Raw genomic sequence first — 23,499 nt, 5'->3', positions numbered from 1 at the left:
TAAACAACAACTCACTCTATAGCTGGTGAATAACTCCACCTGATACATTGAAGTAGAAACTGTAAATGGGGTACAGGGCCTCATTACTGAAAACGCCCCAAAACATGTGGATATTGTGGATACAAAGTGCATGGCGAACAAGGAAATTGCCCAGCTAAAGGCATGTGGTAAATGGAATGTTAATGACTTAAAGAGGAAGTTAATAAAGTTCTGCATCAGCTATTTGTTCCCACCCAACTACTTTAAATATGTATCAACCGTATAATTCACACTTACTGTCAGTTTCCATGCACAACCAGTAAGTTGACTTATTGTACAAGACCTCTCCCCTTCACTTCACTTTGTAAATACACTTGACAATATCTTGAAATATAGTCAATGGAATCACTTTGCAAAAGTGTGCAGAGCTTAACGTGGAAAAACAGAACACAGAGGAAATGTCAATCAAAGAGTCAAACGCTGGTGAACTGTTTATTGATTCAGTGACACAGAAAAGTCAAATATCAGAGACAGAGCAAGCCTTTGCTGACATTGAGATAGGAACACAAGGCACAAAGCTAAAGTTCAAACTAGACACTGGTGCACAAGTAAACATTATTCCTCTGAATAAGTACCACAGCTTGACATCTGAGTGTGAGCTACAGCCCACCATGTGCAGACTGACTGGTTATGGTGGTGAACAGCTCCCAGTAAAAGGCACATGCACTTTCAAAGGCAAATACAAGGAAAGTGACATGATGTTGGACTTTTACGTTGTTGACACTAGAACACCTGCAGTGCTAGGTCTTAAAGCATGTTTAGACATGGACCTCATCAAGCTAGTTTTATCAGTGACAGCACCAGTAGAGACAGAAAATGTACTGGAGGAGTTTGCTGATGTTTTTACAGGAATAGGATTATTCCCAGGAGAATGTACCATTCACCTTGACCCAGACGCAACCCCTGTGGTCTACCCACCGAGAAAGATTCCCCTTGCTCTCCGTGCCCGTCTGAAGAAAAGTTGGAGAGCATGGAGCAATCTGACACAGTCACCAAGGTTACAGAACCGACTGACTGGGTAAACGCGTTAGTGGTGGTGGAGAAACCACGCACAGGCAAGCTCCGAGTATGTCTCGACCCAAGAGACTTGAACATGGCAATCAAACGCCCCCCATTACCCTTTACCGACACTAGATGACATCACACACACAAGCTAGCAGGAGCACACTACTTCAGTGTCATGGACGCTAGATCAGGCTACTGGGCTATCAAGCTCACAGAAGAGTCGTCTACGCTCACAATGTTCAACACACCGTTTGGACGCTACAGGTTCTGTCGCCTGCCTTTTGGGATTGTCTCAGCCCAAGACGAGTTTCAGCGAAAGATCGACGAACTGTATGAAGGCCTAGACGGAGTTTTGGCAGTTGTGGACGACATCCTTGTCTATAGTCGAACCAAAGAGGAGCACGACCGAAACCTCCGCGCGATGCTGCAAAGGTCCTGTGAGAGAAGAGTTCGGCTCAACCCCAAGAAGAGCCCAGTCGGTGCTACAGAGGTCAGCTACTTTGGACATCTCACAGCGAACGGAATCAAGCCAGATCCACAGAAGATCTCAGCCATAAAAGAAATGGAGCCACCAAAGAACTGTGCAGAGCTGGAAACAGTGCTTGGCATGGTCAACTACTTATCCAAGTTCGCACCCAGCCTCTCCAATGCTAATGCACTCCTGCGTCAACTGCTAAAGCAGTCCAGTGAGTTTCTCTGGGACAAGCAACACGACATTGGTTTCCAGAGTGTGAAAGACTTGATCACAAGAGAACCAGGACCAATCCTTGCCTACTACAACCCCAACAAAGAGCTCAGACTCCAAGTGGACGCGTCGAAGTATGGACTAGGTGCAGTGCTACTGCAAGCAGGAAAACCCATCGGCTACGCTTCCAAATCTCTCACAGACTGTGAAATCAACTACGCTCAAATCGAAAAGGAGCTCTATGCCATTCTGTTCAGATGTAAAACGTTTCCATCAGTACGTATATGGACGACAAGTCATTGTGGAATCCAACCATAGCCCCTTGAGTCAATCATGAGGAAACCACTAGCCGCAGCCCCGCCAAGGCTACAGAGAATGATCCTTCAACTACAAAAATACGACTTCACAATCACTCACCGTCTAGGCAAAGACATCACTGTCGCAGACACACTCTCCAAAGTTTCTTACCTACAAGGACAGCAGCCTCAGTGAAGGCATGGACATGCAAGTGCACACTGTGTACAGCAACTTACCAGTTAGTGACACAAAACTGAAGGAGATCCAAGCAGAAACAGAAAAGGACTCACAACTCGCACAGCTGAGGAAAGTCATACAGGATGGATGGCCTGAGGAGAGGAGAAAATGCCCTCAGAGCGTCTCAGAATTCTGGAACCATCGTGATGAATTATCACAGATCAACGGAATCATTTTCAAAGGAGAGAAAATCATTATTCCTACCAGTCTCGGAGAAGAGATTTTGACAAAGATCCACGCTGGACACATGGGCATGGAAAAGTGCAAACAGAGAGCACGGGACATTTTGTTTTGGCCCGGAATGTGCAAAAAAATAGAGGACATTCTTGGTAAATGCGCCATCTATCTTGAGCGACACCCCTCAAACACCAAAGAGCCAATGTTACCTCACTGTATCCCAGACCAACCCTGGCAGGTCATGGCAACCGATCTGTTCACCTAGAACAACGAGTACTACATCGTAACAGTGGACTACTACAGCAGATACTTCGAACTCGACAAGCTTCACAGCACCACATCTGCAGCTGTGATACAAGCTGAAAGCAGCCTTTGCCAGGCATGGCATTATAGAGACTTTAATATCTGACAATGGGCCCTGTTACAAATCAAATGAGTTTGAATCCTTCACAAAAGCATGGGAGTTCACACATGTCACCACAAGCCCACATTACCCTCAAAGTAATGGCCTTGCTGAAAAATCTGTGCAGATTGCTAAATCACTCATGGACAAAGTAAAAGCAGACAAGAGAGACCCCTACCTCAGTCTCCTTGAATGCCGCAACACTCCAGTTATCAACTTCAAATCACCAGCCCAGCTGTTGATGAGCTGCAGACTTCGCTCAAGCCTTCCCAGCACCAACCAGCAACTGCAACCTGAGGTCGTCAGCTACAAGGAAATGCATGAAAAACGTGCACAGAGACAACAATAACAAAAGCGATACTACAACAGGTTAGCTAGACTGTCACCACTGATCGACGGAGAGTCAGTTACAATCCAGGAGCATGGCCCCTGGAAGCCAGCAGTCGTCATCCAGCCAGCTGACACTGAACGCTCATTTCATGTCCGCACAGCAGAAGGAGCGGTGTACCACCGCAATCGTCGTCACCTACTGAACACAAAAGAATAACACACTGATGAGATGAACTGTTCCCCTGAAAGAGAACGTGATGGACTAAACACACACAGCACAACATACACCATACTTACCTGCAACACCACAAGAACTGCTGACTGACACAGAAGCATGCTCAACATCATATCGCACAAGGTCAGGAAGAGAGGTCAAGCCCAGAGCTGTCTTAGACCTGTGAAATGTCAAAGGGTGTAGGTGGATCGCTGCCCTAAAAGAGTTCCAGACTGTAAACTTGTTATTGAAAGTTCACTTGAAATGCTTTGGTATTGTATTTGTTTGAAATGTTAAGATGTAATTTCTACAGTGAAAGTTGAGTTGCTGAGAATCCCTTGTTCGAAACGTAACAGTATGTTGGATCATTGTTTCAGAGTCTATGTTGATTCAGTTGGTGTAGTATGCAATATAAATGGTTACTTACCTTGAGTTCATACTACAGAGCATGAATTCAAAAGAAACGCTTAGAATATGTAAACATTTGTCTTTTGTTTTAAAAGAAGGGGGATGTAATATTCATATGTGTAAACATACTGAATTGTAATTGGATGCATTTTACCGCCGTATCATACTGTGCTATGATTGGTTAAGACCACCCAGATGGTGAGGTCATGGTCAGTTGATCATGGTTGGAGATAAGTGAACATGCAGTTGTAGCTAGCTAATAAAGAGCTACGTTAAGAAATATCCTGTAGTACTGCATTTTATTATTTTGTACAAAGCGTGCAAAACAAGACAGTGTTGCCTTGTCCCTCTGAGTTCTACATGGAACAGGTCAAAGTACCATTTACATTTGGTCAGTTCCATGATGTCATTCATTCTATTCTACAAACACATTCAATTTACTCTCATCAAAGTGCTACTGACGGAATATTGTTCTAGACTAGATCTCCACCTAGTGGCATAGCAACATTACTGCAGCCGTCAAATATTAATGTCCCCAATAATGTTGGACTAATAACAACATTACAAACTGTAAATTAATCAGATAGAATGGTGAAAAACATCCCTGGCTACTTGACAAAGCAACAGTTACGCACACAAACACTAGTAACGAAAACCTACACGGAGCCTTCACCATGCACTGCCACTTTAAGAGCGCAGCAGCAGTCAGGAAAGAGGAAATCAAGACGGCTCTTCCAGCTCTGTTAGGAGCTCTCGATCGGCGAGAGCAAAAGTCTTGTTTAGTTTCAATGTGCTTAGTTATAACGTTTCCAAGTTTGGTCGCCTTTTGTCACGCTACTCCTGACAAGTTGGAAGCGTTCTGGCCTCTGATCTCATCGATTACTAGCAACATTGTTGCAAGCTTTTGTCAAATGAACAACCAAGTATTGTGTCGGACGGACAAATGCACGTTCAAGCCTGGACACAACAGTTTAGCCCATCTCACTTTCTATCTCCTTCTTCAGTGCTTTACAGTGAAATATGTTCTCTCTTTGTGCTGCGCTCTTTTTATGTAAACTGCCTTCAGTGAACTAATAATTCACTGTAGTACTGTTTGACATTTTAGTTAGAGGCAGGTTGTGTGAGTGTATTGTTTTGAACTTTATTGATTTTGTGTGGGACAACTGACATTTGGACATTTTTAAGGCCTTTTGTTGTCTATGAACACACCCATTCATACCCCCTCCCTCCTCCACTTGGAGGTAATACAGAATATATTAAATTCTCTAAGTTTTATGACTGGGTTCTTTCTTGTCCATTGTTTCTTGGAAGTTGACTTTGAATTGCTTTGACATTAATTTTGTGTGAGGTATTATTGGTTGGGTTACCCCTGTGCTGTGACGTGTGTGTTTTTATATGGTGTCTTTTCCTCCACTGGCTATCTGGCCAACAGGCTACCCTATAGGCAGTCTCTTCTGCTGATGTCTGGTAGTGGTTCTCTATCTATCCTACTCTTTCCAGTTCAGCAGGTTAATACCTGTCTGGTAGTGGTTCTCTATCTATCCTACTCTTTCCAGTTCAGCAGGTTAATACCTGTCTGGTAGTGGTTCTCTATCTATCCTACTCTTTCCAGTTCAGCAGGTTAATACCTGTCTGGTAGTGGTTCTCTATCTATCCTACTCTTTCCAGTTCAGCAGGGTTAATACCTGTCTGGTAGTGGTTCTCTATCTATCCTACTCTTTCCAGTTCAGCAGGTCCGCGGTGTGGCCACATCCACCCGTCGCGGTCCGTCGGTAGTGGTTCTCTATCTATCCTACTCTTTCCAGTTCAGCAGGTTAATACCCGTCTGGTAGTGGTTCTCTATCTATCCTACTCTTTCCAGTTCAGCAGGTTAATACCTGTCTGGTAGTGGTTCTCTATCTATCCTACTCTTTCCAGTTCAGCAGGTTAATACCTGTCTGGTAGTGGTTCTCTATCTATCCTACTCTTTCCAGTTCAGCAGGTTAATACCTGTCTGGTAGTGGTTCTCTATCTATCCTACTCTTTCCAGTTCAGCAGGTTAATACCTGTCTGGTAGTGGTTCTCTATCTATCCTACTCTTTCCAGTTCAGCAGGTTAATACCTGTCTGGTAGTGGTTCTCTATCTATCCTACTCTTTCCAGTTCAGCAGGTTAATACCTGTCTGGTAGTGGTTCTCTATCTATCCTACTCTTTCCAGTTCAGCAGGTTAATACCTGTCTGGTAGTGGTTCTCTATCTATCCTACTCTTTCCAGTTCAGCAGGTTAATACCTGTCTGGTAGTGGTTCTCTATCTATCCTACTCTTTCCAGTTCAGCAGGTTAATACCTGTCTGGTAGTGGTTCTCTATCTATCCTACTCTTTCCAGTTCAGCAGGTTAATACCTGTCTGGTAGTGGTTCTCTATCTATCCTACTCTTTCCAGTTCAGCAGGGTTAATACCTGTCTGGTAGTGGTTCTCTATCTATCCTACTCTTTCCAGTTCAGCAGGTTAATACCTGTCTGGTAGTGGTTCTCTATCTATCCTACTCTTTCCAGTTCAGCAGGTTAATACCTGTCTGGTAGTGGTTCTCTATCTATCCTACTCTTTCCAGTTCAGCAGGTTAATACCTGTCTGGCGCCTGAACATAAAAACCTTTCTCTTTACCTCTCTCTAACAGTACCGCTACAAACTGATGTCTGTATTGGTACAACATGCCAATGTCATATTCTGTTACACTGTTTCTGTCTCAAATGGCACCCTAATCCCTATATAGTGCAATACCCAGAGCACATAGTCAAAAGTATTGCACTATATAGGGATTAGGGTGGTGTATGTTTTCCAGGGGATGACTCATATCATGCTCTCCATCTATGATACAATATGATGGGAATGTATTTGCCAGCAGCATACCACCCTGCATCCCACTGCTGGCTTGTTTCTGAAGCTAAGCAGGGTGGGTCTTGGTCAGTCCCTGGATGGGAGACCAGAAGCTACTGGAAGTGGTGTTGGAGAGCCAGAAGGAGGCACTCTTTCCTTTGGTCTAAAACAATATCCCAATGTCCCAGGGTAGTGATTGGGGACATTGCCCTGTGTTGGGTGCCCTCTTTTGGATGGGATGCTAAACGGGTGTCCTGACTCTCTGGTCACTAAAGATCCCATGCCACTTATCATAAGAGTAGGGGTGTTAACCCTGGTTTCCTGGCTAAATTCCCAATCTTGCCCTCATACCATCAGTCACCTATTCATTCCCAGCTTCCAATTGGCTGATTCATCCCCCTCCTCTCCCTGTAACTATTTGCCAGGTTGTTGCTGTAGATGAGAATGTGTTCTCAGTCAACTTACTTGGTTAAATAATATAAAAAATGTACCCATGGAGCATGTCGACAACTTATTCGAGGTAACAGAACTAACCACATGTTTGCAAACATTTTTAATTGTGTTTTTGCTTTGTCATTAATGGGTATTGTGTGTAGATTGAGGGGAAAATAAACAATTTCATCCATTTTAGAATAAGGCTGTAACTTAACAAAATGTGGAAAAAGCCAAGGGGTCTGAATACTTTCTGAATCCACTGTGGCCCTTCAGTCAATCCAAATGTGCTTGTAGACAATATGTTTATTTAAAGGCAGAGTTCCTGCGTTAGTGGAGATCACATTCAAGGTAAACACAGCAGATGTCGGCTCAATTGGAAATTACCTTGTAATGCTTTAGCACGGTTTCTAATTGGATCCAGGCCCCAGGGTTAGATACGTCACCATCCTGTGGTTTCTAATTGGATCCAGGGTTAGATACGTCTACATCCTGTGGTTTCTAATTGGATCCAGCCCCAGGGTTAGATACGTCTACATCCTGTGGTTTCTAATTGGATCCAGGCCACAGGGTTAGATTCGTCTACATCCTGTGGTATCTAATTGGATCCAGGCCCCAGGGTTAGATACGTCTACATCCTGTGGTTTGTAATTGGATCCAGGCCCCAGGGTTAGATACGTCTACATCATGTGGTTTCTAATTGGATCCAGGCACCAGGGTTAGATACGTCTACATCCTGTGGTTTCTAATTGGATCCAGGCCCCAGGGTTAGATACGTCTACATCCTGTGGTTTCTAATTGGATCAAGGGTTAGATACGTCTACATCCTGTGGTTTCTAATTGGATCCAGGGTTAGATACGTCTACATCCTGTGGTTTCTAATTGGATCAAGGGTTAGATACGTCTACATCCTGTGTTTTCCACAAAGTGTTTTAAAAGGATCCTGTGGACATAATCTTCTCCTTATTGGTGCACTCAGACCTTATGAACAACCAGGACCAAAAAGGTCAAATAGGTTGTGCTTATATTTGTCCTGTTTCAGATGTAGGTGTGTAACCTGTACAGTGTGTGTGTGTGTGGTGTGAAATGTGTTTTTTACATATCCCACTCCCACTGAGACACCCTCGGGGAGGAGAAAGGGTTGCATATTCAACTGTTTCTCTGTTAGAAAATGGACAAGAACAAAGATGGTGTGGTCACCATTGAGGAATTTCTGGACAGGATGCCCATATTTGGCCCCACAGCCTCCACCCCTAGCTCTCCTCTATCCCTAAACACAGACTCATTAGGGCTGTCAGGGGGGTAAAACATGCCCCTCCCCCAAAAAAGAGACACCCCTACCTGGGAAGATCAGACAACAGTTAGGTGGGCAATAGGTACACCTCCATGGGTCTCCACTCTCTCATCCACCTCTAGCCCATCTCTGCCCCCCAAAAGAGACACCCCTACCTGGGATGGTCAGACAACAGTTAGGGGCTCAAGAGTCACGCTGTGTTGGAGACCATAGCACTCATTCTATATGACATCACATTCACACTATGCAATAATGTCCTTTATTCTCTATTACTAGTTGGACAAAATGAGACTGAGGAACCCACAGGAAGATCAAGGATTCCAACAGAGAAGATGACAACGACATAGGGGCGTAAATATATATATATATACATTGCAATTATTCTCGAATGAGCGGCCGTTCATGTGCAAAGGATTAGCATTTCAATGAATGTAATTATAGACTGTGTAGTGAATCCATTTTGTCTTTCCCGCCCCTTTCTTTTGTCTACCGAGAGGTCATATCCGCTTAGTGCACTAGGGACTTTTCTATCATTGTCAGTAACCAATATCTACTGTTTGTTTATGTCATTCTGTGTGATTATTTAGTTATTAAATAAATAAGCCAATGTGTATATTGCTGATTCATTATGGAAACCAGAGTTCGTGCAGATAACCAATAATTTTACGACGTTCAGATGAGACTGAATGAGGTCAAGAATAATGGATGACTGAAATGTAAGATATTTTTAGATCTGTAAGAGTTAATTTGGAAGAGAGAAATCCTTTAAATAAGCCCCAGGTTATTAGTGAGTTAATTGTTGCATGATTTAATTCAATCACATAATCAATTAAACGTTAGGTAATGGATTTGTTAAAATAGCATGTCATCATATGACAGTCACAGACACTACAAAGTGATAAGAAACGTTGCATCAGAACAATGAGGTAAAATATTACCATAACTTTGTCATAAAACCAATAATAAATGTATATGAAAATATCAAGGTAACATTGTGTATCATCTTACAGTACTGTAATAGAATAGTACTGTAATAGTACTGTACTGTAAAAGTACTGTACTGTAAAAGTACAGGACTGTAATAGAATAGGACTGTATAACGTAATAGAATAGTACAGTATACTGCAATATAGTACTGTAGAATGTACCGTAATAGAATAGTACTGTATAATGTAAATGAATAGTACAGTACTGTAGAATGTAACAGAATAGTACTGTACAGGACAGTAGAATGTAACAGAATAGTACTGTAGAATGTAGTATAATAGTAAAGTACTGTAGAATGCAACAGAATGGTACTATTGTAACAAGGCCTCTCGATGGAGGGGGGTGTGTGGAATCAGGAGCAGGAGAGCAGAAGGGTTCAAGGAGAATCCATTGTTTATTTTGGTGGTTCCACAAGCACAGCGACACACACAGGGGAGAAATCTCAACTCCGCTAGCCACGAGCAAATATATCCCCGGTAAACACATACCGTAAATGAAACAAACAACGCCCGTGGTGCAGGCACGCACCCCTTACATGTTCCCTAAGGCAAACAATCCCGCACGCAGCCTAACCTGCAGCGGGGAAAATTATACCTACCTAAATCAGAGAAAACAAGACACAGGTGTGTAAAACTAGACAGCACTAAATGAAAAGGGGATCGGTGGCAGCTAGTAGGCCGGCGACGCCGAGCACCGCCCAAACAGGGAGAGGAGTCACCCTCGGTGGAAGTCGTGACAACTGTAGAATAGAAGTATTGTTCCTGTGAGCAAACATCAAGAAGAAATTAAAACATATATTTATAATGTTCTCAGCCTTCATATAAAATAGAACTGTACATCGAGGCTATTACAGAAATACAAAGCAAAGTTGTGTTCAGATTCTGTTCCATGTTACTTAAACATTTATGGAAAAATATTTAACATACAAATGATTTACAAGGTTTCCCATCTTATTCATCATAGTTTAAAAGGCAAAACTGACCCTAGATCAGCACTCCTACTAAGTGTGAATACAATAGTCCTGTGACTCAGTTGGTAGAACATGGTGTATGGGTTCAATTCCCAATGGTGCCACCGGCATGAAAGATGGATCCACACATAATAAGTCACTTTGGATGAAAGCATTTCTAAATGGCATATCATGATATATTATTATAACACTTAGTTGGACTAGACATGTCCAGATATACAAGGTTTCTGTCAAACTTGTTGTGTTCAGGTCTTCTTGGTTCTGGGTTTGTTGTGTTCAGGTCCTCTGGGTTTGTTGACTCTACTATAGATCTCAGAAGAGTCCTCCTCAGCTGCTTGTGCTGCTGTGGGTCTGAAGAAAGAGAAACAGAAATTTAACTGAATCTGCATCCCTCCAAAAAACCTTCATATTCTCTTTTATAGTGCATTACTTTGACCAAGACCCATCATGGTCTTCTCGTCCAATAAGCAGCAGCATGTGAATGAGCTGTAATCAAGAATATAGCTTGTTTACAACCAAATCTAAAAACATATGTAACTGGAATGTTATAGGAGGGTCCAGATTATTTTGGTGCGAATTCACTCTTTTTTTGAGAAACTATTCCCAACCATCTATTCACTTCCTCGTCCTCGTTGTTCAGTAAGTGGGCTCCAAAAACACCCCAAAACATGCTTTAAGAAACAAAAAAGCTATACATAGTCTATAGTGAGTGATGCATGTCTCTAGATGTTGTACACATGAAATTGTGTCATCCAGAACTTTATCCGCAACGTTTTGTTCCATGTTGTTGAGACTTGAACGATGCCTCTCGTCCGTTCTAGCAGCATGATACACAGAGAATAGAACAGTTGGACGGGGAAACAGCACGAGTCACACAAAATGGAATATAACGTTGTGGATAAAGTTTGGAATGACACAATTTCATGTGTACAACTGTTACATCTAAAGACCTGCATCACTATACTGAGATATTTCTGTTTCTAAAAGGACAGTATTTGGGTGTTTTTGGAGTGTTTATCTTTTTTCAGAGCCTCCGTACTGCACAACGAGGATGAGGAAGTGAATTGCTGGTTGGGTAAATCGCAATAAAAGGTGTCTGGACCCTTCTATAACATGGCATTTACATAAAAAAAATAGAAATTTGGTTGTAAAAAAGCCAACTTCTCCTTTAATGTGGTGTATCCATAATGCTCTAGAATTGACTCTTTGTTGTAATGGCAGAATATGCTCACTGGTTGGCAGCACTGGGGAGGTTGAATTTCACAGCATCGTACTGGACATCCTCTTCCTGTTTCTGGGGTTGAGACAGCTGGACGGTGGAGTACAGAGGCACTTCCTGGTTTTTGAAGCGAGAGAAGTGGACGCTGGCATAGTGAACATCATCCTGGTCGACGGTGGCTGCTGTCTGTGCTGCAGTAGGGGCCATGGCCACGCTTGAGACGTTTTCATACACTGGACTAGAGTCTCCCTGATTGGAAGAGAGGACAGACAACATAATGAGTAGAAATGTTCCACAAAGCAATAGAAATAATCTGATTGTAACAGACTCACCTGTACATTCTCTGATGTGTCTCTTGTGTCAGAGGTGGATATGGAGGACTTCTTCCTGGTTTGCACATTAATTAATACATTTATTATTGAATGAATTAATGAACAAATGAAGTTAATAAAAAAGTGTTAGAGTGAAATAATCTTTAAAAGAATCACTCACCTGAACCACATGAGTCCAGAGAGACAGAGGATGAGAACCAGAACAACCACTATGATTCCTACAGCTGCATTCAGAACTGATGTTTGTTTCTCTATAATATAATATGGATGATATGAGTACAATAGTACAATATTTGTTAACTGATCTAATCTCAATGTATATATAAATATAAAACAGTCTGATAAGCCAATGTATAATTATTAATATTAGCATTGAAATGTCATTTTGTATTGAAATATTGAAGATGAAAGTTCACCTGGTAAAATGATCATCAGAGCTGTAGAGTTCCTAGATCCTCTTCCATTCCAGGCCTCACAGTGGTAATGTCCATTGTCCTTAGACTTGAACTTACTTATGTTGTACATCTGTCCAAATCCATTTAGAAAAGTCTCATTTTGAAAGTACCAGGTGTATTTGTCCACAGGTGGGTTGGCATCACTGCTGCAGGTCAGAGTCACTGAACTGCCCTCCACTATTTCACCAGAGGGACTGACTGACACTGAGGTGTTCTTTGGTTTATCTGATGTAAAATACCAAACATTTTGTCAAAGTGATATTAACAGCGAGTAAAAAGAAAAGTGTTGTTCTGTAATGATTGATAAAGTAAGACATGTCTCTTTTGCCTGAATGCATGATACTTGCTGAGTAGAATACGGTACTATTGTACTGTACTCACACACTGCAGGAGAGCTGAGACCATCGTGGCCTTTTACAGCACAGTAGTAGCTGTCTGCATCCTCACTGCTGATGGAGTACATGGGGGAGGAGTTATCTTGTACATTCTGTCCGTTCTTGTACCAGATGTAGGTGGGGTTGTCAGTCAGAGTACAGGTGGTGATACAGGTCAGTGTCTTCTGTCCCTCTGCAGCAGGAGTCACCTTCACCTGCAGACCTGAAACAATATGTATAAAACCACATACACCTCTGTGTTAACAGGATGGTTCATTTATTTTCTCCTGTAATTCAATATGATTTACAGTTGTATCATACAGTGTAGTATTACCTGTGACAGACAGAGTTGTTCCTGGGAAACTATGACCCCATTCAAAGTTGTATGTTTTAAAAGTGAAGCGATACTCAGCTGAGTCCTCCTCTCTCAGGTCTGTGATTCTCAGGGTGGAGGGACCTCTGTATGTTCCAGTGTACTTCACACGACCTGTATACCCTGGGTCGCTGGTTAGGTCTTCAGGGGTCGACTTATCACTTCTAAACCAGAATGTTGATGTGGTGGAATAATAACCAACATATGTACAGGATATGTCCACTGTTGACCCCTTCAAGACACAGATTCTCCTCTTGGTGTAAGTTACTCTGCTGCAGATCTGACCCTGAACACCTGAAACACAGTGACATAACAAGAGAACAACTGGATTATATTCTCAGTTCTTTCTAGAAATGCTAACAGTTCTCCTACTACAAAGTGAAACTAGCACAGACACAGATATACATGTTATACAGTTTTACAGTGATGTATTAGGGATAAATCTATTTATTTTTTGCTTTAGGGAGGATGGAGTGTTTTTTTACATTCAGCCCAGGATCTCCACATCCGGCTTCTTGACCTGCGGGATCATCTGAGAACAGCCACCCAGACAGCTGATGAAAGTGAGGAGTATTTCTGTCTGTAATAAAGCCCTTTTGTTGTGAAAAACTCAGTCTGATTCGCTGGGCCAGGCTCCCCAGTGGGTGGGCCCATGCCCTCAAGCCCACCCATGGTTGCGACCCTGCCCAGTCATGTGAAATCCATAGATTAGAGCCTAATTAATTTATTTCAATTGACTGATTTCTTTGTATGAACCCTAACTCAGTAAAATATTTGAAATTGTTGCATGTTGTGTTTGTTTTTGTTCAGTATAATTGTATATGTATTTATGTATAACATAGGGACCACAATGGAAATACGTCCCTGACTTTATTGTGCAATCGTGGTCACTTCAGAAAATATTGTGTATGTATTTTACTGACAAATAAAATCAATCAGTCAATCAATCCAAACTGTGCAGTAGCCATTTGATGAATGGAAAGAGACATTTGTTACAAAACACCAAAAAGTTTAATGACATTCAGAGATTGTCAAGCCTTCGATACTGGGTAAGACTACAAGGTGGGGAGGGATGTATTCTCTGTTTGTCCAGATTTACATTGTCTATTTATTGTGGTGTTGAAAACACAAACCATGATATTTAAGTGAACGAAATTTGTACGCTTTGCTTATTGCTTGTGTGTTGCATTGGCACAGAAACCTGTTGGTGGAAAATTCATTGCATATATTTTGTATATGATCGTAGTGTAATGAAACAGGCAGGCAGGGTGAGCTTGTCTGTAGTGGTTGGGAACCGTCAAACTTCTGGCCCGCAGCCCTGCGTGGCATCGACCATGCCACAAAAGCATGCTGAAGTGGCAAAGTCAATATTCACGTTTATAAATACAGTTATTTTTATTTGTGGCCGTAAACATTATTTTGCATTAATTCTATGCGAGGGAGGGTGTTCAATTTATTTTACAGTACAATAGGAGGGTCATGTGAAAATATTTTCAACTTTGGAGACCAGCCCCATTCCGTCCCATCCCATAATACATTTTGATTTGTCCCTTAAATAAACACTCACACACTGCAGGAGAGTGGAGATCCTCATGGCCTTTTACAGCACAGGAGTAACTGTCCTCATAGTTACTGGAGACTGGGTCTTTGTACTGGGGGGAGGTGCTCTCATCTAGATGTTGTCCGTTCTTGTACCAGATGTAGGTGGGGTTGTGGTTACTCAGAGGACAGGTGGTACTACAGGACAGTGTCTTCGACTCTGATCTCCATTCAGGAGTCACCTCCACCTGAGTACCTGAATTAAATGAGAGCAAAAAAAGGGTACATGGTTCAGAATTAGTGTGAGTTAATTATTAACGTCATGACTCTTCAAAACTGTATAATGTGTTATGCAGTGTTACCTGTGACAGTCAGAGTTGTTCCATGGAAGCTGTACCCCCATCTTGCCTTATCAGTTGTAAATCTAAACTTGTACTCAGTTGAGTCACTCTCTCTCAGGTCTGTGATTCTCAGGGTGGAGTCCTTTTCTGTTTGTCGATGGTATTCCACACGATCTGCATACTCTGAGTCCTGTCTCAGGTCTTTAGTTACACCAGACTCCCATTTGTTGAACCAGGATACTTCTGTGACCTTATGCCAACTGGGATGTGTGTAAAAGCAGGATATGTCCACTGTTGACCCTTTCAAAGCACAGATACTATGATGGGTGTAAGTCACATTCATACAGCTCTCACCCAGAACACCTGAAACAAAATGTAGCTGATCATTTCCTGAAATGATCATGAGAATAGTTTCAACTGTTTTAGATGTATTGGACAGGTTCATTTTGAATTGAAAAATATATATATTGACATATATCTATAAAACTGTTTATCATTCCAATTTATATAGTTAAGCATATTGATAGAGAAAGTAATACCATTCTTATTGGTTCTAAATGATACTACATAAAATACTAGTTTCATTCATACTCACACACTGCAGGAGAGTGGTGATCCTCATGGCCTTTTACAGTACAGGAGTAACTGTCTGAATAATAACTATTGACAGAGTACTGCTGGGAAGTGGGCTCATCTAGACGTTGTCCGTTCTTGTACCAGATGTAGGTGGGGTTGTCAGTCAGAGTACAGGTGGTGATACAGGTCAGTGTCTTCTGTCCCTCTGCAGCAGGAGTCACCTTCACCTGCAGACCTGAAACAATATGTATAAAACCACATACACCTCTGTGTTAACAGGATGGTTCATTTATTTTCTCCTGTAATTCAATATGATTTACAGTTGTATCATACAGTGTAGTATTACCTGTGACAGACAGAGTTGTTCCTGGGAAACTATGACCCCATTCAACGTAGTCTGTTTTAAAAGTGAAGCGATACTCAGCTGAGTCCTCCTCTCTCAGGTCTGTGATTCTCAGGATGAAGGGACCTCTGTATGGTCCAGTGTACTTCACACGACCTGTATACCCTGGGTCGCTGGTTAGGTCTTCAGGGGTCGACTTATCACTTCTAAACCAGAATGTTGATGTGGTGGAATAATAACCAACATAAGTACAGGATATGTCCACTGTTGACCCCTTCAAGACACAGATTCTCCTCTTGGTGTAAGTTACTCTGCTGCAGTCCTGATCCTGAACACCTGAAACATAAAGAGGGCATTATTTACACAGTGGAATCGTGAGCTTCAGTAATCCAAAGTAGTTATACCATCCTGTCTTGTCAAAGTGTTGCAGTTTGGTTAGACAACTGTGAGGGCTGTTTAGCAGACAGAAGAGTTATAGTAGAATACTGAGTTAAATCCACACTCACACACTGCAGGAGAGTGGAGATCCTCATGGCCTTTTACAGCACAGGAGTAACTGTCGTCATAGTTACTGAAGACTGGGTCTTTGTACTGGGGGGAGGTGCTCTCATCTAGATGTTGTCCGTTCTTGTACCAGATGTAGGTGGGGTTGTCAGTCAGAGTACAGGTGGTGATACAGGTCAGTGTCTTCGACGTTGCCCACCGTGGTGGAGTCACCATCACCTGCAGAGCTGGAGTAGATCACAACATTAAAACCCTGAATCACCTGTTCATAGTTTAATCACATGATGCAAGACATTCTCATACTCATTTCATTCTTCAATCTGTTTCATACATACAAATCCAATTTCTAGACCGAAATGGAGAGTAGATATTAATTCAACAGACTAGCAGTATAAAGCATGTTACTGTACCTGTTACAGACAGAGTGACTCCAGGATCACCAGTATATAGAATGTTACTGTACCTGTTACAGACAGAGAGACTCCAGGATCACCAGTATATAGAATGTTACTGTACCTGTAACAGACAGAGTGACTCCAGGATCACCAGTATATAGAATGTTACTGTACCTGTTACAGACAGAGTGACTCCAGGATCACTAGTATATATAATGTTACTGTACCTGTGACAGACAGAGTGACTCCAGGATCACCAGTATATAGAATGTTACTTTACCTGTGACAGACAGAGTGACTCCAGGATCACCAGTATATAGAATGTTACTGTACCTGTTACAGACAGAGTGACTCCAGGATCACCAGTATATAGAATGTTACTGTACCTGTGACAGACAGAGAGACTCCAGGATCACCAGTATATAGAATGTTACTGTACCTGTGACAGACAGAGAGACTCCAGGATCACCAGTATATAGAATGTTACAGTACCTGTGACAGACAGAGTGACTCCAGGATCACCAGTATATTTCCTTCCAGTCTGATCTGTTATAAATCTGAACTTGTACGTAGCTGAGTCTTTCTCTCTCAGGTCTGTGATTGTCAGGTTGTGACCATTCTTCTTATCCCCATGATACTCCAGACGACCTGCATACTCTGGGTCCTGACCTAGATCTTCAGGTTCTACACCAGTCCCCCATTTAGTGAACCAGACGGTTGATGTGACTGTACCACTGGGATATCTGATAGAGCAGGACAGCTCCACTGTTGACCCCTTCAAGACACAGATACTCTGAGTGGTGTAAGTCACACTCCAGCCATACTGACCCAGTACCACTGAAACACAGTCACATAACACAATGGTATCAGAATGAAGACAAGGTCTATTGGCTCACACTGAAGGTAGGGTTTGTCCACACTTTGTTGTTGTAGTTGCTGATTTGAGTGTGAATGGAAACCAGAGATAAGCATCACTCAGTGAGGTGTGAAAGATAACTATTTAAAGTGAAGTGGAGATTCCTAACAGAACACACCAGAATAACATTATGATTCTTATCCTTTTAGAAATGTCTGTAGATTATTAAACAGAGCAACTAAAAGATAAGAATGAGACCATACCTGCTACAGACCAGAGAAAGACCACCAACACACTTCCTGCTGTTCTCAAGGCCATTGTTGCATCTCCCACCCTGCAGTCTTAGAAACATAAACAACAACTCACTCTATAGCTGGTGAATAACTACATACATACCATCAGGGGCAGCAGGTAGGGCTCTAGTCAAAAGTAGTGCACTCTATAGGGAATATGGTGTCATTTGGGATGCAGTATAACAACACATCATCACCACAGCCTTGAGTGGATGGTGTGTAAATAACATCATTATAATAGTTTGGTAATATGGTCTGTGTCAGCGATATCGGCAGGTAGCATAGCGATTAAGAGAGTTGAGCCAGTAACTGAAACATTGCTGGTTCAAATCCCCGACCTGGCAAGGTGGAAAAATCTGCCAATTTGAGCAAGGCAGTTACCACCAGGTTGAATGATAGCTCCTATCCCCAAGCTGTGAGACTACACAACAAGTCACACATACCTTTTATAGGAGTAGGATCTAGGATTAGTTTCCCATTTAGATCATATTTATATGGACCAGCAGGACCTGATCCTAGATCAGCACTCCAAGTCTGAGACCCTTGAGTACATGACTTATGGCTAAAAACAAACAACTATATTTCAAGATATCAAGAGTACTTACAGACTGAAGGGGAGAGGTCTTGTACAGTGAGTCAACTGACTGGTAGTGAGTGGGAACTGCTAGTAAGTGTCAGTTCTGTGGTTGATACATACAGTCGTATGAAAAAGTTTGGGCACCCCTCTGAGGCTGCATAATAATTTACTCTGTCGTCACAGAAAATGATCACAGTGGCATGCCATTCATTTTCTAATAAAAGCTGAGTACTGGGGTATTATCCAGACAAAGATGTTTAGTGTAGCAATATTAAGTTCTATGAAATTAAATCAGATGTGAAAAATAGGCTCTGCAAAAATGTGGGCACCCTTGTCATTCTGTTGATTTGAATACCTGTAACTACTTAGCACTGATTAATTGGAACACAATTGGTTTGGTGAGCTCATTAAGCCTTGAACTTCATAGACAAGTGCATCCAATCATGAGAAAAGGTATTTAAGGTGGCCAATTGCAAGGTGTTGTTCTCTTTGACTCTCCTCTGAAGAGTGGCAATGTGGGGGGCCTCAAAACAACTCTCAAATGACCTGAAAACAAAGATTGTTCAACATTATGGTTTAGAGGAAGGCTACAAAAAGCTATCGCAGAGATGTAAGCTGTCAGTGTCCACTGTGAGAAACATAGTGAGGAAATGGAAGACCACAGGCACAGTTCTTGTTAAGGCCAGAAGTGGCAGGCCAAGTAAAATATCGGTAAGGCGAAGGATGGTGAGAACGGTCAAAAACAGCCCACAGACCACCTCCAAAGACCTACAACATCATCTTGCTGCAGATGGTGTCACTGTGCATCGTTCAACAATTCAGCGCACTTTGCACAAGGAGAAGCTGTATGGGAGAGTGATGCGGAAGAAGCCTTTTCTGCACACGCGCCACAAACAGAGTCGCTTGAGGTATGCAAACGCACATTTGGACAAGCCAGCTTCATTTTGGAATAAGGTTCTGTGGACTGATGAAACAAAGATTGAGTTATTTGGTCATAACAAGGGACGTTATGCATGGCGGCAAAAGAACACAGCGTTCCAAGAAAAACACTTGCTACCAACAGTAACATTTGGTGGGGGTTCCATCATGCTGTGGGGCTGTGTGGCCAGTGCCGGTACTGGGAATCTTGTTAAAGTTGAGGGTCGCATGGATTCCACCCAATATCAGCAGATTCTTGGGAATAATGTTGAAGAATCAGTCACAAAGTTGAAGTTACGCCGGGGCTGGATATTTCAACAAGACAACGACCCAAAACACTGCTCAAAATCTATCCGGGCATTTATGCAGAGGAACAAGTACAATGTTCTGGAATGGCCATTCCAGTCCCCAGACCTGAATATCATTGAGAATCTGTGGGATGATTTGAAGCGGGCTGTCCATGCTCGAAAACCATCAAACCTAACTGAACTGGAGATGTTTTGGAAGGAGGAATGGTCCAAAATACCTTCATCCAGAATCAACACACTCATTAGAGGCTATAGGAAGTGTCTAGAGGCTGTTATTTTAGCAAAAGGAGGCTCTACTAAATATTGATGTGATTTCTCTATTGGGGTGCTGTCACGATTCCCACCGACGGTGGCGCCCCCTCCTGCTCGGGTGGCGCTCGGCGGTCGTCGTCACCGGCCTATTAGCTACTACCGATCCCTTTTTGCTTTTCCCTTTTTTTATTTTAGACACCTGTGGTCAATTAGCCATTAGAGGGGCTATTTAGTTTAGCTGGCCCGCTCCTTGTTGTGCGGGATTTATTGTTGTTATCGACTGTCTTGTTCGTGTCGGCTTGGCATTGTCGCACCTTGTATTTATTCCCCTGTGTTTGGGAACTTTGTTTTCTTCCTTCAAAGTGTTATTAAAAACACCACTCCCTGTGCTCGTTGCTTCCTGCGCCTCATTCCTACAAACACGACTACCAACGCCGTTACAGGTGCCCAAATTTATGCACCTGTCTAATTTTGTTTTGATGCATATTGCACATTTTCTGTTAATCCAATAAACCTCATTTCACTACTGAAATATTACTGTCCATCAGTTATTTGATAGATCAAAATGAAATTGCTGATCCAAACACCCAATTAATTATAAATGGAAATCATGGAAATTGTCAGGGGTACCCAAACTTTTTCATACGACTGTATTTAAAGTAGTCAGAACACAAGTAGCTGATAAAGAGGAAGGAAAGGACAGTTCTGTAAGACATTAACATGCATGACGTGCAGAAAAGCACGTCAGAATAGTGTTTACTATAACCTACTATTTGGAATGTTTATAAAATCTTAGAATGTGTTTACTATAGCCTACTATTTGGAATGTTTATAAAATCTTAGAATGTGTTTACTATAGTCTACTATTTGGAATGTTTATAATATCTTAGAATGTGTTTACTATAGCCTAATATTTGGAATGTTTATAAAATCTTAGAATGTGTTTACAATAGCCTACTATTTGGAATGTTTATAATATCTTAGAATGTGTTTACTATAGCCTGCTATTTAGAATGTTTATAATATCTTAGAATGTGTTTACTATAGCCTACTATTTGGAATGTTTATAATATCTTAGAATGTGTTTACTATAACCGGCTATTTGGAATGTTTATAATATCTTAGAATGTGTTTACTATAGTCTACTATTTGGAATGTTTATAATATCTTAGAATGTGTTGCCTTGCCCCTCTCAGTTCTACATGGAACAGGTCAAAGTTCTATATATTTATTATTATTTATCTAAGCCTTTTTTTACCAGGTAGGTTGACTGAGAACACATTCTCATTTACAGCAACAACCTGGGGAATATTTAAAAGGGGGATGAATGAGCCAATTCAAATCTGGGGATGATTAGGTGGCATGAGGGCCAGATTGTGAATTTTAGCAGTGGACACCAGGGTTAACACCCCTACTCTTACAATAAGTGCCATGCGATCTTTAGTGACAACAGAGAGTCAGGACACCCGTTTAACATCCCATCCAAAAGACAGCACCCTACACAGGACAATGTCCCCAATCACTACCATGGGGCATTGGGATGTATATTTTTAGACCAGAGGAAAGAGTGCCTCCTTCTGGCTCTCCAACACCACTTCCAGTAGCTTCTGGTCTCCCATCCAGGGACTGACCAGGGTGAACTCTGCTTAGCTTCAGAAGCAAGCTAGCAGTGGGATGCAGAGAGGTATGCTGCTAACAGTTGGCCAGTTCCATGGACTTGTAAGTAAGCATTTCATGGTAAGGTCTACACCTTTCATTAGATTTTACTTCTATTCTACAAACCCATTCAATTTACACTCCTCATCAGCTGCATCAAAGTGGTACTGAAGGTTCCAGTGTTCTAGACTAGAGATCTCCCTACTGGCATCTCAACATTACTGCACCATCCTAATAATAATGTCCTCAATAATGTTGGGCTAATAACAACATAACAAACTGACAATACATCAGATAGAATGGTGAAACACATCACTGGCTACTTGACAAAGTCACATTGAAGCACACAAACACATGTTTGTAGTAGTACACCATGCCACTGTCATTCTGTTACACTGACTGCGTCCTAAATGACACCATAATCCCTATATAGTGCACTACCTTTGACCAGAGCCCTATGGGCCTGGTATGACTGTGTGCGTTTGCATGCCCTCTCAACTTGACTGGCCTGCAGCCCTGTCAATCACCCTTTGCACCCGCTGTTCATCCAACCAATCAGGGTGCTTGGATGCGCTGCAGGACACCGCCTCCCCTCACCTTTAGTTAGTGCACGGCATCTTCAGTCTTGAGAAGAAGTGTTGTGTTGCTGACAGACTTTTGACATGCAGTTCCTTACTGAAGTGTGAGACCAGCGAATATAACCACACAATAATATAAAACATCTTCAAATGGAAACAGCTGTGTCTGCATGTATGTGGTGGTGGTGACCATCAAGAGTAGAGTGACGGGCCTCAACACCATGTTCTGACCAGACAGAACCTAAACCAATCAGCATTAAGTACGTAGAGGGTCTCGGCATTGTCAGCTAACCGCTCAGATGAGATCCAACTGTCTATACATGTAAAAACGGTCTGGATGACCTCTACTAATCCCTAGGTACTGACTCAGGAATGTGTGAAGGACCACAGGGATGTCTGACAAAGGGTTGTTATTGTGACCACAACAAGGCCCTCCGGTTCACTTTGGGTTCTTATACAACAGAGTTTCTAGGAGGAAAGAGATACATGGAAATAGAATTAAACCTTCTCTCCAGCTGCCTCTTACCCGTTGTGCATTTTGTCCCTTCCTGCCTCCAGGCCAGGATGATTACATCATGCAGTCCATGCATCTGTTCAACAACGTCAGACAGACAGACAGACAGACAGACAGACAGACAGACAGACAGACAGACAGACAGACAGACAGACAGACAGACAGACAGACAGACAGACAGACAGGACAGACAGACAGACAGACAGACAGACAGACAGACAGACAGACAGACAGACAGACGCTGCAGTGTTACAATGTTTGACTGTATGTATTTTTTACCCTGGTTAATCATCTCATCCCTATGTAGATCAACACTCCTACACTGAGACACTTTATGAATACTGACCCTGATGTAACAACCAAAACACAGCTCAAAACATAACAAGAAGTAAAATGATACATTACCCTCAAGAATATGACTAATGACTAAAAACAAATAACCCAAAACTATATTTTATATTGTACTTACAGAGTGAAGTGAAGAGGAGAGGTCTTGTACAGTGAGTCAACTGACTGGTAGTGAGTGGGAACTGCTAGTAAGTGTCAGTTCTGTGGTTGATACATATTTATAGTAGTCAGAACACAATACATTTATTCAATACAAAACCATGTTAACAAAATGTTGACTATTCTATATGGAATGTTTATAATATCTTAGAATGTGTTGCCTTGTCCCTCTGAATTCTACATGGAACAGGTCAAAGTTCAATTTACATTTGGTCAGTTCCATGATGTCATTCATTCTATTCTACAAACACATTA

General features: G+C 42.0%; 2 protein-coding genes across 3 annotated transcripts; both read right to left on the bottom strand.

The window, feature by feature from the left end:
* Positions 1–9,739: 9,739 nt before the first annotated feature.
* On the bottom strand, positions 9,740–12,934 carry LOC123725438 (B-cell receptor CD22). Its single transcript, XM_082958693.1, has 6 exons — positions 12,722–12,934; positions 12,302–12,565; positions 12,046–12,136; positions 11,886–11,940; positions 11,567–11,802; positions 9,740–10,685 (listed from the first exon to the last, which is right to left on the bottom strand). The coding sequence occupies exons 1-6, from the start codon at positions 12,801–12,803 to the stop codon at positions 10,580–10,582; spliced, it is 834 nt and encodes a 277-aa protein (XP_082814819.1). The 5' UTR covers positions 12,804–12,934; the 3' UTR covers positions 9,740–10,579.
* A 40-nt stretch (positions 12,935–12,974) lies between these two features.
* LOC145859417 (uncharacterized) lies at positions 12,975–23,295 on the bottom strand. 2 transcript variants are annotated; one of them, XM_082958691.1, is made up of 10 exons: positions 23,207–23,295; positions 22,750–22,813; positions 17,905–17,982; positions 17,278–17,622; positions 16,393–16,617; positions 15,890–16,222; positions 15,563–15,778; positions 14,989–15,330; positions 14,655–14,882; positions 12,975–13,381 (listed from the first exon to the last, which is right to left on the bottom strand). In XM_082958691.1, the coding sequence occupies exons 2-10, from the start codon at positions 22,811–22,813 to the stop codon at positions 12,975–12,977; spliced, it is 2,238 nt and encodes a 745-aa protein (XP_082814817.1). In that variant the 5' UTR covers positions 23,207–23,295. The 2 variants fall into 2 exon arrangements, with proteins under 2 accessions (XP_082814817.1, XP_082814818.1); XM_082958692.1 differs by lacking the exons at positions 22,750–22,813; positions 23,207–23,295 and having other exon boundaries at positions 17,905–19,788.
* Positions 23,296–23,499: the final 204 nt, after the last annotated feature.

Source organism: Salmo salar, chromosome 12, assembly GCF_965601325.2.
Source record: "Salmo salar chromosome 12, fSalSal1, whole genome shotgun sequence".
In the NCBI taxonomy this organism is placed as follows: Eukaryota; Metazoa; Chordata; class Actinopteri; order Salmoniformes; family Salmonidae; genus Salmo; species Salmo salar.
Note: the sequence above shows the minus strand (reverse complement) of the source record. Positions and strands in the feature narration are given on the sequence as shown.

What these genes read in the sequence shown, in the direction of transcription:
- LOC123725438 (XM_082958693.1), bottom strand. Translation starts at nt 12,803, where the DNA reads ATGTACTCCATCAGCAGTGAGGATGCAGACAGCTACTACTGTGCTGTA. An exon ending in TCTCAGCTCTCCTGCAGTGT is followed by an intron (nt 12,566 to 12,721) that starts GTGAGTACAGTA and finishes ATTTTACATCAG; the next exon opens with ATAAACCAAAGAACACCTCA. An exon ending in CTCCCCAGTGCTGCCAACCA is followed by an intron (nt 10,686 to 11,566) that starts GTGAGCATATTC and finishes CTCTTTCTTCAG; the next exon opens with ACCCACAGCAGCACAAGCAG.
- LOC145859417 (XM_082958691.1), bottom strand. Translation starts at nt 22,813, where the DNA reads ATGCATGGACTGCATGATGTAATCATCCTGGCCTGGAGGCAGGAAGGG. An exon ending in CTTTCTCTGGTCTGTAGCAG is followed by an intron (nt 17,623 to 17,904) that starts GTATGGTCTCAT and finishes ACTGTGTTTCAG; the next exon opens with TGGTACTGGGTCAGTATGGC. An exon ending in TCACCACTCTCCTGCAGTGT is followed by an intron (nt 15,331 to 15,562) that starts GTGAGTATGAAT and finishes ATTTTGTTTCAG; the next exon opens with GTGTTCTGGGTGAGAGCTGT.